Below are 18,445 nucleotides of genomic sequence, written 5' to 3'. Positions count from 1 at the left end.
TCTGTGACGTTTAATACTTACCATCTGCATCTATCGACGGGGATAACCAGATTGACCAACATTTAGTCAAATCACGTGAACGCACCACAGCAAGGGGCCATCTGTATTCCTGACGAGGCGTCTCTCCGCGGCCATGGCAACACTCGCTTGAGCGGGCTTCCAAAAGACACCACAAACATATGGTATCTCACGCAGGTATGACGACTTTTATTTAGTTGTACACATTAATTACACGTCTTGTTGTTCTCTTTGTTCTTTTGACAGACGATAAGAGCGGTTGGCGTCCTGGGGCGTTTTCGTTAATAATCACCAGCCGGCTTGTTGTTGTGTTAGTAGGCCTAGAAGATAGACTTGTTGTTGTGTTAGTTTTAGGCCTAGAAGATAGACTTGTTGTGTTGTGTTAGTAGGTCTAGAAGCTAGACTTGTTGTTGTGTTAGTAGGTCTAGAAGCTAGACTTGTTGTTGTGTTAGTAGGTCTAGAAGCTAGACGTGCTATTAGCTACATGAGCATGGATGGATGGGGCTAACAGGTGCATTCGTGTGCTACATTATTATTTGGCTGTATGACAATGGCAGAACAGAGCAGTCCCACAGCATAAGTACAGTAATAACTGTCAAAGTGAGCATCATTCTATGTGTAAATGCACTCTCTCTCTGTATTGTGTCCCAGTCCATAGTGCAGGTGTACCTAATGAAGTGCATATTCTTCCTGTCTTTTTGTCATGCAGCTGTCATGCAACATGAATCTGTCCGAGATCTATGACAACGCCAAAAAGGGTCGCGAGTACGCTTTGCTGGGCAACTACGACTCCTCCACAGTCTACTACCAGGGCGTCCTCCAGCAGATCCACAAGCACAGCCAGACCCTCAGAGACCCAGCACTCAAAGTCAAATGGCAGCAGGTGGGGATCCTTTGCTTTGTTTTTTCAATTCCATATGAGCTCATCGTTTTGGACATTTGTCCTCAGGTGAGACAGGAGCTGACCGAAGAGTGGGAGCAGATTACAAGTATCATGGGACTACTTGAAGCCTTTAAATCAGAGAAGCCGGTGACCGTACAGGTCCCTCAGTCCGGAGGGAGTGGTGCCGAGGAGCCTGCAGCATGGCCACCGCCCACGCCGGCGGAGCACAGGTGAGTGCGAGCTGCAAGACTAAGGCCACTATTGGGCTTGAGCAATGTTTTAATGACCTTGTATAGTGGCTACTACCGTATTTTTCGGACTATAAGTCACAGTTTTTTTCATACTTTGGCTGGGGGTGCGGCTTGTACTCAGGAGCGACTTATGTGTGAAATGATTAACACATTAGCGTAAAATATCAAATAATATTATTTATCTCACTCACGTAAGAGACTAGACGTATAAGATTTCATTGGATTTAGCGATTAGGAGTGACAGATTGTTTGGTAAACGTATAGCATGTTCTATATGTTATAGTTATTTGAATGACTCTTACCATAATATGTTACGTTAACATACCAGTTGGTTATTTATGCCTCATATAACGTACACTTATTCAGCCTGTTGTTCACTATTCTTTATTTATTTGAAATTGCCTTTCAAATGTCTATTCTTGGGGTTGGCTTTTATCAAATACATTTCCCCCAAAAATGCGATTTATACTCCAGTGCGACTTATGTATGTTTTTTTCCGTCTTTATTATGCATTTTCGGCCGGTGCGACTTATACTCTGGAGCGATTTATAGTCCGAAAAATACGGTACTCTTATAATGGAAAGACATACAAAAAAACGTTCTTCAGACAAACTAATCAAAATAAAATACAAAAATACACACCAACATGGTCTTATGTTCCGTGCCGCAACCACAAACTTGGACAGATATGGTGATAATTATGAATTTTGCCAGAGCCTTTGTGCTTTTCTGTTTATTTACGCTGTTCAGACACGTCCGTCATGGTGTGACGGTGAGGACTCCAACTGCACTAAATTATTGATTGCAATCGAGAATAAAAAGGACACAGGAAGAAATTGCTAAACCTTAATAATATTAACAATAAGCAGTTCAGCACCTCTAATAAATAGTTTAATTACCGGTATATGTGGGTACTCCGGCTTCCTCCCACTTCCAAAAACATGCACCTGGGGATAGGTTGATTGGCAACACTAAATTGGCCCTAGTGTGTGAATGTGAGTGTGAATGTTGTCTGTCTGTCTGTGTTGGCCCTGCGATGAGGTGGCGACTTGTCCAGGGTGTACCCCGCCTTCCGCCCGAATGCAGCTGAGATAGGCTCCAGCACCCCCCGCGACCCCAAAAAGGGACAAGCGGTAGAAAATGGATGGATGGATGTGTTTATTATCTTAATATATCTCCTCTAATTATTTAAAATGTTTCGCAAAAATATAATACTTAAAAAAATACGTACAATCTTTTCCCTCACACATTTAGAACTTTTTTAATGAATAATATTTTGTAAAAATATGAATGAAAACAACTGCTCTTCAAAAATTTAAAATTCAAAAAAACTTTATCAAAAATACAACTTAGTTTTTCAAAATATCCTACTTTTTTTCCTCAAAAATATAAAAAATTCTTAAGTATACAAAAAAGTTTCAGAAATATACATTGTTTTTCAAAATATACAATTGTTTTTCTCTAAATTTTACGAAAACATTTCTCGAATATACAAAAAATCTTAAAAATGTACAACTTAGTTTCTCAAATTAAATAAAAATTCTCAAAATTAAAAAAAAAACTCTTAAAAATATGCAACTTTGTTTCTTAAAAAAACAAAAAATTCTCAAATGTATACACATTAAAATCAAATTAAATAGACCCACACTTTTCTAAAATATGCAATATTGTTTTTAAAAATACAACTTTTTCCCAAAAAAAGCAAAAACATTTTCTCAAAAATGTACAACACAAATTCTCAAAAATACGCAATTTTGTTTTTCAAAAATATACAACCGTTTTTCAAAAATATACAACTTTCCTTCTGGAAATGCTATTGCAAAAATTAAAAATAAACATTAAAAAAAGTGGAATGAGGTGAAATCTAACGAGGAAAAGTTGCAATGTTGACACAAAGCTGCCATGCAGGCTGTTTGTTTTTCGTTTGTCTTTCTTTCTTTTGCTTTTTTTGCCATTGCTCAAAAAAAAAAAAATTAAAAAAAAAAATTAAATGTTATAATCAATTATTGACCTATTCAAGGCTCCAATTACTTCAAATATCCATCCATCCATCTTCAACCGCTTATCCGGAATCGGGTCGCGGGGACAGCAGCTCCAGCAAAGACCCCCAGACTTCCCTCTCCAGAGCAACATTTGCGACTTCCTCCTGGGGAATCCCGAAGCGTTCCCAGGCCAGAGAGGAGATGTAATCCCCCCATCTGGTCCTTGGCCTGCCGCGGGGCCTCCTCCCAGTGGGACGTGCAAGGAGGACCTCCCTAGGGAGACGCTCGTGAGGCATCCGCACGAGATGCCCGAACCACCTAAGCTGGCTCCTTTCCAAGCGAAGGAGCAGCGGCTCTACTCCGAGTCTCTCTCGGGTGACTGCACTTCTCACCCTATCTCTAAGGGAGATGCCAGCCACCCTTCTGAGGAAACTCATTTCGGCCGCTTGTATCCGCGATCTTATTCTTTCGGTCATTACCCACACTTCATGACCATAGGTGAGAGTAGGAATGTAGATAGCTCGGTAGACCGAGAGCTTTGCCTTCTGGCTCAGCTCCCGTTTCGTCACAACAGTGCGGCAGAGAGACTGCAATACTGCCCCAGCTGCTCCGATTCTCCGGCTGATTTCCTTCTCCATCTTTCCCTCACTCGTGAACAAGACCCCGAGATACTTAAACTCCTCCACCTGGGACAGAGTCCTGTCCCCTACCCGGACTGTACAAACCATCGGTTTCCTGCTGAGAACCATGGCCTCAGATTTGGAGATGCTGATCCTCATTCCAGCCGCTGAACACTCGGCTGCGAACCGATCCAGTGAGAGCTGAAGGTCACGAACCGAAGGTGCCATCAGGACCACATCATCTGCAAACAGCAGTGACGCAACCTTTAGCCCCCCGAGACGTATACCATCTCCGCCATGGCCACGACTCCGCCTAGAAATCCTGTCCATGAAAATCACAAACAGGATAGGTGACAGAGCGCAGCCCTGGCGGAGACCAACCCCCACTGGAAACGGATCCGACTTACATCCAAGCACCCGGACACAACTCTCGCTTTGGTTGTACAGAGATTGGATGGCCCTCAACAGGGTTCCCCTCACTCCGTACTCCCTCAGCACCTCCCACAAGATCTCCCGAGGGACGCGGTCATACGCCTTCTCCAAATCCACAAAACACATGTAGACTGGATAGGCATACTCCCAGGCCCTCTCCAGGATTCCCGCAAGCGTAAAGAGTTGGTCAGTTGTTCCACGACCAGGACGGAATCCACATTGCTCCTCTTGAATCTGAGGTTCGACTATCGGCCGGACCCTCCTTTCCAGTACCTTGGCGTAAACTTTCCCAGGGAGGCTGAGTAGTGTGATACCCCTGTAATTAGCACACACCCTCTGGTCCCCCTTTTTGAAAAGGGGAACCACCACCCCAGTCTGCCACTCCCTCGGCACTGTCCCAGACTTCCACGCAATGTTGAAAAGGCGTATCAACCAAGACAGCCCATCAACACCCAGAGCCTTCAGCATTTCTGGACGGATCTCGTCAACCCCCGGAGCTTTGCCACTGTGGAGTTGTCTAACTACCTCAGTGACTTCACTCCGAGAGATCGACGTCGATCCCCCATCATCCTCAGGCCCTGCTCCTATCAGGGAGGGTGTGTCTGATGTATTTGGGTTCAGGAGTTCCTCAAAGTGCTCTTTCCAACGCCCCACGACTTCCTCACTTGAAGTCAGCAAAGTCCCATCCTTGCCGTACACAGCTTGGATGGTTCCCTGCTTCCCCCTCCTGAGGTGCCGTATGGTCTTCCAGAACAGCTTTGGTGCCGCCCGATAGTCCTTCTCCATGGATTCCCCGAACTGCTCCCACACCCTCTGCTTAGCCTCGTCCACAGCCACGGCCGCTGCCCTTCGGGCCCGTCGGTACCTTGCAACTGCCTCCGGAGTCCCCTGGGATAACATACCCCGGTAGGACTCCTTCTTCAGTCGGACGGCTTCCCTGACCACCACTGTCCACCAGGGTGTTCGAGGGTTACCGCCCCTTGAGGCACCTAAGACCTTCTGGCCACAGCTCGCATCTGCAGCTTTAGCAATAGAGGCTTTGAACATTGCCCATTCCTGTTCAATGTCCCCAACCTCCACAGGGATGGCAGAGAAGTCCCGCCGGAGGTGGGAGTTGAAGTCCTTCCGGACAGAGGACTCCTCCAAACGTTCCCAGTTCACCCGCACTACACGCTTGGGTTTGCCAGGTCTGTCCAGAGGTTTCCCCCGCCATCTAACCCAACTCACCACCAGATGGTGATCAGTTGACAGTTCAGCCCCTCTCTTCACCCGAGTGTCCAAAACATACGGCCTCAGATCAGCTGATACGATTACAAAATCGATCATTGATCTTTGGCCTAGGGTGCTCTGGTACCAGGTACACCTATGAGCATCCTTATGCTTGAACATGGTGTTTGTTATCGCAAGTCCGTGACTAGCACAGAAGTCCAATAACAATCCACCACTCAGGTTCAGATCAGGGAGACCGTTCCTCCCAATCACGCCAGTCCAAGTATCACTGTCATTGCCCACGTGCGCGTTGAAGTCCCCCAGCAAGACTATGGAATCCCCTGCCGGCGCCCCATACAGGACCCCATGCAAGGTATCCAAGAAGGCTGAATACTCTGAACTCCTGTTTGGTGCGTATGCACAAACAACAGTCAGAGTTTTCCCCCCTCCAACCCTAAGGCGAAGGGAGGCGACCCTCTTGTCCACTGGGGTGAACTCCAACGTACAGGCACTCAGCCGGGGACTCGTGAGTATCCCCACACCCGCCTGTGCCCTCACACCCTGAGCAACTCCAGAAGTGAACAAGGTCCATCCCTTGTCCAGGAGTGTGGTTTCAGAGCCCTTGCTATGCGTAGAGGTAAGCCCCACCAGATCCAACTGGTAGCGCTCCACCTCTCGCACCAGCTCAGGCTCCTTCCCCACCAGCGTAGAGACGTTCCACGTCCCGAAAGTCAGCCTCTGCTGCCCCGAATTGGTCCGTCCGGAGCCTCCACTTTCACCGCCATCCACTTGGCAGCGCACCCGACCCCACTGGTTCCGACCGCGGGTGGTGGGCCCACGTGGCTACTTCAAATATTTCACTTTAAAATGTTTTATGTGGAAAATATTGCATATATTGTGTGGTTGTCATATAAAAACAATGTTTTCTTTGAAATGAACAGATATATCTGAAGTTGATCTCGTAATTTAAGTGTTGAAAGTAAAAAAATATATGATAAAAATGTATCACCTTATGAGTGGGGGACCTTTTGGATCCCAAATATATTTAATGGGATTTTATTTATCTTTTCACTGTGATTAATCAAAAATAATAATGAATTAAAATCAATGGTGTCCTGCATTATTGATCTTTTTAGGGCTCCAATTACTTCACATCAAATATTGCTTTCTGAATGTTTTGGGCGGTGGGGAAAATACTGCATATTTCACTTTTACTATAAAAAACAAAGTTGTCTTTGACAGAAAAGGCATAAAACCTTTTTTTTTAACGTTATATCAACCTGAAGTTGATATAGAGATTTACTGTAAGCGTTAAATAAAAAATACTAATAATAATTGGACTTTTTTTTAACATTTTAATGACTGAGACCTTTTATATTTATATATTTTGTTATGATTTGAAAATGAAAAATATCAAACTGGCCCCTGCATGCTTTAATTTTTCCGTGTGCAGCCCTCAATGGAAAAAGTTTGGACACCCCTGAACTAGATACACTCCACATCCATTGCACCGGTCTCCAAGGGCGGGGTCCCCACATTTGCGGGCCCCTCCAAAGTTTCTCATTGCGCCCATTGGGTAGAGTTTTTTTCTCGGCCTGATGTGGGATGTCGTTGTGGCTCGTGCAGCCGTTTGAGACACTTGTGATTAAGGTCTATAAAAATAAACTTTGATTGAATGATTGATTGATTGAATTCCCACAGCCAAACTAAAACAGAAAAAATGGTGGAACGTTGGACTTGTGTTCTTTTTGTTAACAAACGACTATCAACTTAGATCCTTGCCAAATTGGAGTACATTCTTCCTTGTGCCATTCCGTTTTTGTAAAGATTTTTGGCTGCTAGCTATAATGTACGTGTCCTTCATTTTTTTTTTATCATGTCTGACATAAAACACAACGGCTAGTGGTGTCCCAATACTTGTGCACAGCAATGTAATGGCTCACAGACCAAGCCAGGAGAGCAACAACAGTCCAACAGACGAGACTAGAGGCATCATCACAAGACTGAGCAGTGTTGTGCGCATATGATCTACATCCTCTCAATGCTGCGTTGTTTGATTCCGGTTAATGTGTGTCCCCCTTAAGGAATCCCGTTGTCGGGAAGCGTCCCAGCAGCGGAGTGAAGCAGCAGAAGAAAGAGTCACCTGCTCTGCATCACAGAGGGGACAGTCAGGAAAGTCGCGGCCAGGCTAAGTGGAAAGGAGACAGGCCGGTAGTCCGAGATACTCGCAGCACAAAATCTAATGATGAGGTCAGTTTGGATGTGACGTAATGGAAGTAGCAGTCATAAGTTTAGAGACACTGCGTCTTGCTATTTAGGCTATGTCCACACGGACAAGGAGAGTTTCAAAACCACATATTTGGGGTTAAAACAATCTCCATCGCAAAACTGCACAAACGCATACACCTGCTGCCATGCACATTTTGTCCAATCAGAAGTCTGAAATAAAGCAGCAATAGCTGACTTGGTGGCATTACACCTCCTATTATGTTTATTTGGATCGACTTTAGACGTACAATGACATTATCTTTAAAAGCAGCCTGCATGTACACAGAGCCCTGGGAACATTATCAAAGAGTGAATGCACGCCTGTGCTGCTGAAACCCAACACTCATAGAAATATAACGTGTTCGGCCACATGGTGATGTATTACGTGTGCAGTGAAGTGTACTTTATTTCTAAATTCATGAAGCACTAACGAGCCAAGGAAACCATTTTGCATGTTTAAGGGAATTATAAAGCATTTAATCATGGATATAGTGATATGGTACATCAAGTTAAAGTACCACACTAGGTGTGGTGAAATTACCCTCTGCATTTGACCCATCCCCTTGTTCCACTACCCTGGGAGGTGAGGGGAGCAGTGAGCAGCAGCGGTGGCCGCGCTCGGGAATCATTTTGGCGATTTAACCCCCAATTCCAACCCTTGATGCTGAGTGCCAAGCAGGGAGGTAATTGGTCCCATTTTTATAGTCTTTGGTATGACTTGGCCGGGGTTTGAACTCACGACCTACCCATCTCAGGGCGGACACTCTAACCACTAGGTCACTGAGCAGGTTTGTAAGTGTATATTGTCTTTAACATCAGGACACACAAGAAGGACGCTACACTATGTTTTTTCTTTTAGTTGCTTGGTCACTTTTTACACGCGGGCACGTTCACGTTCACGTCCAGCTCCATCTACAAAAATGGAAGCAAGACACGTAAGTTAACTTCATGATTTGTCGTTAAACAAGGACTAAAAACATAAGATAATGTTGCACATTTCTTATGACACAGAGCAAAAAGTCTTGCTTGTCAAAGTTGTCCCATCAGGTGGAGGTTCAGAATCAGAATCAGAATCAGAAGAGTTTTTATTGCCATTGTTTGAGAACGAGTTCACAAACTAGGAATTTTACTTGGCGCAATCGTGCAACATAAAACACATATAACACAGAATAGAATAACAAGAGCTGTAACTGAGCTATCAGATCTTGTTATTGTTCATGTGTCTGATGGCCGAGGGGAAAAAACTGTTCAGGTGGCGGGAGGTGTGGGTCTGGATGGAGCGTAGTCTCCTGCCTGAGGGGAGAGGGGGGAATAGTTTGTGTCCAGGGTGAGAAGAGTCAGCTGTGATCCGACCCACACGCCTCCTGGTCCTGGAGGAGAACAGGTCCTGGAGGGGTGGGAGTTTGCAGCCAATCACCTTCTCAGAAGCACAGTTCCTCAGCGATCGTATCCAAAACATCTGACAGTCATTTGCACCGGCGGGAGTGTCACAAAGCACATTTTTATGTGTATTTTTTATTGATGTTGAGTGAAAATAATAGCATGTTTACGTTCAAACACACAGTAAGTCCTCTTATAGTGTGTTTCAAGGCAGTGTCGTTGATCTTGGAAATGACAGCGCACAACCGTGACGTCATCACAAGTCTCCGTTTGTGTACACTAAGTGGAGAGTTTTAAATCTCTACACTTTGGCCAGCGTTTGTAAAAGTCTGCGTTTTTAAAGACAAAAGTATGCATCCGCGTGTGGACAAGAGGCAGAGATAAGTATGCGTTTATGAAGTGACTGTGTTCGTGTGGACATGGCCTAAAAGACAGGTTGTGTACAAACCTGTAGACATTTAAACACAAACAAACACAGCACTTGTTTTTTCCCTCATTAGTGGAAGAAAGGGGAAAAAGACCAGAAAAAGTTTGATGGTGGCGGACATGAGAACGAACTGGTGGAGTCACTGGAGCGAGACATCGTGTCTCGCAACTTGAATGTACACTGGTATGACCGCACACACACACACACACACACACACACACACACACACACACACACACACACACACACACACACACACACACACACACACACACACACACACACACACACACACACACACACACACACACACACACACACACATTTTTTTACTCGGACTGACAGAATTCCCTGGCTAGGAACGACATAGCTGATCTGGAGGACGCCAAGAAGTTGCTGAGAGAAGCTGTGGTGCTGCCCATGTGGATGCCCGACTTCTTCAAGGGTATTCGACGGCCCTGGAAGGTACGCATACAGTAAACACATTGATATTATTTGTCTAATAAATATCATTTCTTTCATGACAGGGCGTGTTAATGGTGGGCCCGCCAGGTACAGGAAAGACCATGTTAGCTAAAGCCGTGGCGACGGAATGTGGGACGACGTTCTTCAACATGTCCTCGTCCACGCTCACTTCCAAATACCGCGGCGAGTCGGAGAAACTTGTGCGTCTGCTCTTTGAAATGGTAATAAATAAATAAGGTGTGAATCTTTGGGCAGCGAATGATTCGATCTGAGTCCGATTCCCGCGGCGATGATTCATTTCAAAATTGATTCTCCATTCAACACGATTCTCAATTCAAACCGATTCTCGCAATGTATTATTTGCTATAATTGTTATAACGAATCTATTTCAAAACATGAAGATGGCCTAAAACATCTATTAAAAATGTATTGTTATTTAAAAAAAAAAGATTTTTGAAAATTAGACCTGCTCAGTGGCCTTGTGGTTAGAGTGTCCGCCCTGAGACTGGAAGGTCGTGAGTTCAAACCCCGGCCGAGTCATACCAAAGACTATACAAATGGGAGCCATTACCTCCCTGCTTGGCACTCAGCATCAAGGCTTGGAATTGGGGGTTAAATCACCAAATGATTCCCGAGCGCGGCCACCGCTGCTGCTCACTGCTCCCCTCACCTCCCAGGGGGTAAACAGGATAATTTCACCACACCTAGTGTGTGTGTGAGTGACTATCGTTGGGAATTGAACTTTAACTTTTAACTTATGAATTGATTTAGAATCGGGATGAATAAGAATTGTAATTCAGATGTGAACCGATTGTTTTGTGCCCCCCGAGTAATGAATGTGATAAACACTTGTGATAAAAGTCAGGTGTTTGTGCTGTTCATCCAGGCCCGCTTCTACGCGCCCACCACCATCTTCATCGATGAGATCGACTCCATCTGTAGTCGGAGAGGAACGTCGAATGAACACGAAGCGAGCCGCAGGGTCAAATCCGAGCTTTTGATTCAAATGGATGGTAAGCGAGGTTCTGTTCTCTTCACATCCCGTGTCCAGTTATGGGAGACTTTAATGTTTGTCTCGTGCAGGTGTGGGCGGCGCCCAGGACAACGAAGACCCTTCCAAGATGGTGATGGTGCTCGCCGCCACCAACTTCCCCTGGGACATCGACGAGGCACTGCGGCGGCGCCTGGAGAAGCGGATCTACATCCCTCTGCCAACAGGTGACTCTTTCGATGGCGCACATTTCAAGCGTAATATTTGACGGTACTACCTCCACGCATTGGTCACTCATAGGCCATAAGTCTATAATTGAAGGATAAATGAAATTGAGGTCGATAACTCACTGCAAAAAGTCAGTGTTCAAAAACAAGAAAACATTTTTTTTAAATGAGGGGTATTTTATTTGAACTAAGCAAAATTATCTGCCAATAGAACAAGAACATTTGGCTTATCAAGACTTTCCAAAACAAGTAAAATTAGCTAACCTCACTGAACCCAAAAATAGCTTCAAATAAGTATATTCTCACTAATAACAAGTGCACTTTTCTTGGTAGAAAAAAAAAGAGACCTTTTTGCTCAATAAGTTGAAAAATATTCTTAAATGAAGTAAATGCTAGTGCCATTATCTTGACATAATGATATGCGCTGGCCATTACATTTCTTGAAACCAGCAAACTTATACTAAAAACTAGTTTATTTTTCTTAATGGAAAGGCAACAAGGCAAGCGCTTGTTACTCTCGGGGTCTACTAGCCGCTCAGGCAAATCATATGGTCTAAAAATGCATTTTTCCATGGATAACATGACATCATCGCGCCAAGGGCGCATGTATACAGCTCGGCCCCCGGCCAAAACATTTTTAATTGTAATTTTGAAGAATTCATCTGAATGTGCATGAACTATTTCTGTTCGAAATAGTTTGAAATGTCGCATGTTAAATGTTTAAATATTAACTGTCAGTTTACTGTACTGTGCCAACTGTACTACTTTATGAGTACGTATTTTATATTGTTTCATTGAAAATAAAACAGCAAAGTCCATTTGGCTGTCATCTGTTTTAATTATGAGACACAATTGTGCCAAAGTCATGATTTTTTTTTTCATGCTTGAAATAAGAAATGATGACTTTAAAAAAGTAGTTTTCTACTTGTGAGTGTTGATGACACAACAGTTGATATTCTAGTTTCAAGCATGTTTTACTCAATATAGCTCATCAAATCTCAGCAACAAGCTGTAATATCTTACTGACATCATCTAGGACCAAAACAAGTAAAACACTCTAACATAAAATCTGCTTAGTGAGAAGAATTATTTAATCAGACAGAAAATAAGCAAATATCACCCTTATTTGAGATATTTAATCTTACTTAGATTTCACTTTTTGCAGTGCTCTGCTGGCATCGATAAATTGCCGCGTGTGTTTTTGGTTTCTTCGTCTCTCGCTGCAAACGGGGAGAAAAAGGTCTAACTCTTAGCATCGCCCAAAGCACCTGAGTGCGTTTATTAACCAGTAGAATTACCTGAACACAGTGAGCTCTCTTTTCAATCATCCACAATCTTTTTCTTGGTGGGCGGAGAGCAGGACCGCTAGCTTACGCACACGGACATCGCCTCCCTGCTCGCGACTCGCTAGTGAGAGGATTCGCAAAGTAACAACCCAGCAGTCACAAGACATTGATACAACATTGATTAAACATACATGTCCTTTGTAAATCGAGACAACTTGGTGTCTAACATTGGATCCGCCTCGCTGGTTGGGAAATGACCACATTTCGAGGGTCAAATCAACGTCACAACCTGACGTTGAATAAACGTCATCAAATAGCATGTCGTTCCAATGTTAAGTTTGAGTTGCTCAACGTCAGGATTAGAGATGTCCGATAATATCGGCCGATAAATGCTTTAAATTGTAATATCGGAAATTAGCGGTATTAGTTTTTTTATTATCGGTATCGGTTTTATTTTTTTATTTTTATTAAATCCACATAAAAAACACAAGATACACTTACAATTAGTGCACCAACTCAAAAAACCTCCCTCCCCCATTCACACTCATTCACACAAAAGGGTTGTTTCTTTCTGTTATTAATATTCTGCTTCCTACATTATATATCAATATATATCAATACAGTCTGCAAGGGATACAGTCCGTAAGCACACATGATTGTGCGTGCTGCTGCTCCACTATTAGTACTAACCTTTAACACTTCATTTGACTCGTTTTCATTAATTACTCGTTTCTATGTAACTGTTTTTATATTGTTTTACTTTCTTTTTTATTCAAGAAAATGTTTTTAATTTATTTATCTTATTTTATGAATTTTTTTTAAAAAGGACCTTATCTTCACCATACCTGGTTGTCCAAATTAGGCATAATAATGTGTTAATTCCACGACTGTATGTATCAGTATCGGTTGATATCGGTATCTGTAATTAAGAGTTGGACAATATCGGAATATGGGATATCGGCAAAAAGCCATTATCGGACATCCCTAGTCAGGACCCAATTCAACAAGTTCTCCACGTTGTTTCAATGTCTTGTGCCTGCTGGGAAAAATTAAGTGGGAACAATGTGATTACAAAGCCAAATGTCCCATTCTGGTAATATTTCAGCTTCAGACCGGATGGGCAATACGAGCCCATCAACACTAACAAGCGAGAATGCCGTGAAGTCAACAAAAAAAAGACAACGCCCAACCTAATTGTTCCAACTGGGGGGAAAAAGCACTATAAGATGGTCACTATTGATTCAAGTTACATTTTTGCTTACAGAGATGAAATATATATACCGGTATATTTTTTTTGTGTTTGTTTATTTATTTAGGATAACTAAAAGTTATTTACCTTTTAATGACAGTACAATTGTAAACAACTCTACTGTAATGAGAAATAAAAGTTGATAATCTTTTGAATGGTTACTTGCATTATTATTATGTATTATGCTTACTTACATTAGTGCTTAATTTGGTCACAAAATAATGCTGACAATAATACTGTTTGTCAGCAATAATATGTGGGAAAATATATCGCACAGGCCGAGTCACTCCTGCTTGTGTCGGCGACCTCGTCAAGTCACCGTGTTGCCGTTATCACTAGAAAATGTCTGCTTAAAGGGGATCAAAGTTACACTTTTTAAACCAAAAAAATATAACAAGAACACTCATCGACTGACTGGTTTAACAGCACATATATTTTTTAATGTCTCAATTTTTCCACATTTACTAATTATATTTATTAAAACTGGGACAACAGAGACTCTTACCAGGAGGACTTTGAGTTGGATACGCAGACGCGGTACCGTGAGTATGCAGCTGCGGTTTCCAAACATTTGATGGCTTGCCCGTACGTGCGTGCCGCTATGTGCATGTCACGTACGTAACTTTGGGGAAATATATGTGCTGTATGAACTTTGGGGAGGTGAACGGTACTTTGGGCTGTGGGATTGAGTGTGTTGTGCGGGTGTTTGATTTGTATTGGCGGGTTATATGGACGGGAGGGGGGAGGTGTTTGTTATGTGGCTTATTAAATATAAGCCTGGTTGTGTTGTGGCTAATAGAGTATATATATGTCTTGTGTTTATTTACTGTTTTAGTCATTCCCAGCTGAATATCAGGTCCCACCCGCCTCTCACAGCATCTTCCCTATCTGAATCGCTTCCACTGCCCTCTAGTCCTTCACTCTCACTTTCCTCATCCACAAATCTTTCATCCTCGCTCAAATTAATGGGGAAATCGTCGCTTTCTCGGTCCGAATCGCTCTCGCTGCTGGTGGCCATGATTGTAAACAATGTGCAGATGTGAGGAGCTCCACAACCGGTGACGTCACACTACTTCCTGTACAGGCAAGGCTTTTTTATCAGCGACCAAAAGTTGAGAACTTTATCGTCAATGTTTTCTACTAAATCCTTTCAGCAAAAATATGGCAATATCGCGAAATGATCAAGTATGACACTTAGAATGGATCTGCTATCCCCGTTTAATTAAGAAAATCGCATTTCAGTAGGCCTTTAAAAAAGTTAGAATTTCCAGGAAAACCGGAATATGGTTTGGAACTTGGGAAAGTGTTAGTTTGAATGTCCAGGATGAGTCGAATGTGTTGATGTTGGAATGCTTTGAATAGGTTGAAAAATGTGGGAATTGTGCAACCTGGAAAAATGTCCCATTCATTTTAATGGGAATTTCATGGAAATTTGGGAAAAAGGGGAATTTTTTTGAAAATAATAAAAAATGTGAATGTTCTGTACCTGTGAGTGGTTGATGGGATTTTTCAAAACGGTCGAGAAATGTTGCAGAAGTAGCATTTTTAATTGAGAAATGGTATTACGGATTTGCTGCAATTTCGGGAAAACCGGGAAATTTTCCAGTTCAAAAAACAATGTTTGGACGGTGGAACGGTTGAAGTGGGTGGAAAAATGTGGAAGGAGTAGTCGCCAGAAAAAAAGGTGAAAATAGGTTTCGAAAAAACATGAATTCTGGGAATTCCTGGAATTTTTTTGAACCTGGAAAAACGACAGTTTGAATGTCCAGGATGAGTGGAATCGGTTGAAAAATGGCCAATTAATTTTGAATGGGAAAAATGTCCCGGAAAACTCAGAATTCTGGGAATTTTTTTTAATTTGTCAAGGGAAAGCCCGCGATTCATCAATAGGCTGAACAATTTGAAGTTGGAATGATTTGAATCGGATGAAAAACGTGGAAGGTAAAGCATGCCAAAATCTGTAGAAGAAGAAGAAAACATGTGTAAATGCTTTGGAGCATTCACACTATGACAGACAAAGCTAATGTCTATACATTCAGTGATAGCTAATGTCAGGAGCAGGACTTAGCAAAGTCGCCATCATTAGCTAACAACACACAAAGCACATGTGTGTTACGTTCAGGCGTAATTGACGTCATTATGTGCTAAAAGCAATACAAAGGGCAGGATATCATGTCTACAACACTTTGGAAAGTTAACATCCACGTAAAGGTTGCAAACACCCCTTTGGGTTGACGTTGACCACTTTTGTCAGCATAACATTTGACAACCAAAGAGTTAACTTCTAAGAAATATCGGTCTGTTTGTGTTGTAGTATGGTTAACTTCATCAATGTTGCTAAGCAGCGTAAAATCGACAACAGCGACATTAACTCGTGTCTGCTTGGTTTCCTGATTCAGTCCAGAGAAAAGTAAGCTTCAAAATAAAAGCATGACAGTAATAATGTGGATTCTACCGCAGCAACTAACAAAATGCACCCATTTCATTTTGTTAGGATAGTTAGCTACCGTAAGAAAGATTTGTGTTCAAAAGCTTTATTGTCATGGTAGCCAAGACATACAGCAGCTCTGTAAGATAAAAGTATAAAGTTATCATATGAAAACACAAAAAATATGCACAAATGCAGCAAAACCATGTCGACTAAGTGCCAAAGATTCAAAAGTAATTTATTATCACCAATTGTTCTTATGTCTCTGGCCAAAGTCACTAGAAAACACCTGCTCAGTGGCCGAGTAGTTAGAGTGTCCGCCCTGAGATGGGTAGGTTGTGAGTTCAAACCCCGGCTGAGTCATACCAAAGACTATAAAAATGGGAGCCATTACCTCCCTGCTTGGCACTCAGCATCAAGGCTTGGAATTGGGGGTTAAATCACCAAAAATGATTCCCGGGCGCGGCACCACTGCTGCTCACTGCTCCCCTCACCTCCCAGGGGGTGAACAAGGCGATGGGTCAAATGCAGAGGACAAATTTCACCACACCTAGTGTGTGAGTGTGTGACTATCATTGGTACTTTAACTTTAACTTAACTTTAAAAAAGGTGTTATATAAATGTAATCCAGGGGTGTCAAACGTACGGGTACAAGTTTTTTACCCGCAAGATGAGTTTGCTAAGTGTAACAATTAGCCAACATTTTTGAATGAAAGAAACTGCTGTTCTAAATGTGTCCACTAGATGTCGCAACAGCAATTATTTGTATCTTTGTAGATGATGCTACATATGTACAAAAAAATAAAATGAACCACATGATGTTAGTGCACCAGTCGAGGAAAATGATCAAACTACATAAATAACATCCTCTAATTTGATTTTGATATGTTTTTTTTATCTTGATAGATTGAAAATGAACACCAATGAGTTGACTGATGAACATTATCACATCATTTGTTCAGAAAGTATAAATAAGGACAAATAAAGATAGAATACTATTAACCGCAACATGTAAGTGTAAAAAAAACCCAACAACATTATGATTTGTACATTTTCAGAATGTGTGTGTTCTATTTTTAAACAAAGAAAACAATCTGAAGTTGTCTTTATTTTTAAGTTATCGTGCCGTGATTTTACCAGTCCGGCCCACTCTGGAGTAGATTTTTAATAAAAATGGCGAAGGAAACGCCGTAGGGGTGCATTTTTGTTGTCATTTCTTTGAACAATACTGTATGTGTGCCATGGTTTGTTTTTTGTGCTTAGCTGTGGGTCGCACTGAGCTTTTGAAGATCAACTTGCGGGAGGTGGACTTGGCCGCCGATGTCGACCTTGATCACATAGCGAAGAAGACAGAAGGCTACTCCGGGGCGGACATCACCAACGTCTGCAGGTTTGTCCGGCATATAGATGGCAAAAGAAGCACAGATTCTCGATAGTTTAAGACTTTTCTTGTGTGGTTTCCTGCAGGGACGCGTCAATGATGGCCATGCGTCGGCGCATCCAAGGCCTGAGCCCCGAGGAGATCCGAGCGCTGTCCAAAGAAGAGCTGCTGATGCCCGTGAAGATGGAGGACTTCAGCCTGACACTAAAAAAGATCTCCAAATCCGTCTCCGCGGCAGACCTGGAAAGATACAAAGCTTGGATGTCGGAATTTGGGTCGGGATAGAGAAAGGAAAGAACTTAAATCCCATGTGCGCCTGAATCTTCATCCTAGCTGCTAATCCTGAGTCCTCATATGGCCGAGTGAATGAATACAAAACCAGTGTTTACATCTCAACCCATTTATTTTAAAAAATAATGATTGAATGTTGGTGTTATACTGTGTAACATAACTCTAATTGATCTTGTGTCCACGGAGGTTGGTCATTTTCTTGATTGACCACATGGACGATGGATGTTACGTAGCAGTTGAGAGTGAATCAGCAGCGCCTCTGCTGGTTGCACTCTATTTGAACTCAATCGCTTCCAGACACAATGGATCAATAATCAATTCCACGCAATCAACCAATTCTTAAACAACATTACGACCATGGCGAATGTCCACTGTGTGCTGATATAAGAGTGTCTGTTGTTTACGTTTTTTTCTAGATATCTGAAGAGACACAATAAATTAATACAATCATACATTTATACAGTACATTTTGGTTTTATTTTGTTACTGCTTGTGAGCTATCTAGCTATCAGGGAAACGATGTTCCTATAATTGCTGGCCCTAATAATGCAAAAACAAGGTACATAGTTTTGTTTGCTCTTTTCATTTCTATCATCACTGCGATGAGGTGGCGACTTGTCCAGGGTGTACCCCGCCTTCCGCCCGAATGCAGCTGAG

General features: G+C 42.5%; 1 protein-coding gene across 3 annotated transcripts; it reads left to right on the top strand.

The window, feature by feature from the left end:
* Positions 1-29: 29 nt before the first annotated feature.
* On the top strand, positions 30-18,247 carry katnal1 (katanin p60 subunit A-like 1). Of its 3 annotated transcripts, none has more exons than XM_062061748.1 (11): positions 30-195; positions 728-901; positions 968-1,131; positions 7,480-7,645; positions 9,544-9,653; positions 9,830-9,935; positions 9,998-10,156; positions 10,822-10,948; positions 11,019-11,153; positions 17,380-17,506; positions 17,584-18,247. In XM_062061748.1, exons 2-11 carry the CDS (start codon positions 740-742, stop codon positions 17,780-17,782), a joined length of 1,455 nt encoding a protein of 484 aa, XP_061917732.1. In that variant the 5' UTR covers positions 30-195; positions 728-739; the 3' UTR covers positions 17,783-18,247. The 3 variants fall into 3 exon arrangements, with proteins under 3 accessions (XP_061917732.1, XP_061917731.1, XP_061917729.1); XM_062061747.1 differs by lacking the exon at positions 30-195 and adding an exon at positions 303-618 and having other exon boundaries at positions 9,998-10,135; XM_062061745.1 differs by lacking the exon at positions 30-195 and adding an exon at positions 306-618.
* Positions 18,248-18,445: the final 198 nt, after the last annotated feature.

Source organism: Entelurus aequoreus, linkage group LG10, assembly GCF_033978785.1.
Source record: "Entelurus aequoreus isolate RoL-2023_Sb linkage group LG10, RoL_Eaeq_v1.1, whole genome shotgun sequence".
NCBI classification, from domain to species: domain Eukaryota; kingdom Metazoa; phylum Chordata; class Actinopteri; order Syngnathiformes; family Syngnathidae; genus Entelurus; species Entelurus aequoreus.
The sequence above is the reverse complement of the archived record's forward strand: the minus strand, read 5'-3'. Positions and strand labels throughout refer to the sequence as shown.

Excerpts from the sequence above, each read along its gene's own strand:
- katnal1 (XM_062061745.1), top strand. The coding sequence starts at position 517 with ATGGGGCTAACAGGTGCATTCGTGTGCTACATTATTATTTGGCTGTAT. Across the intron at positions 7,646-9,543 it reads GCACAAAATCTAATGATGAG|TGGAAGAAAGGGGAAAAAGA; the intron begins GTCAGTTTGGAT and ends TTCCCTCATTAG. Across the intron at positions 9,936-9,997 it reads GTATTCGACGGCCCTGGAAG|GGCGTGTTAATGGTGGGCCC; the intron begins GTACGCATACAG and ends CTTTCATGACAG.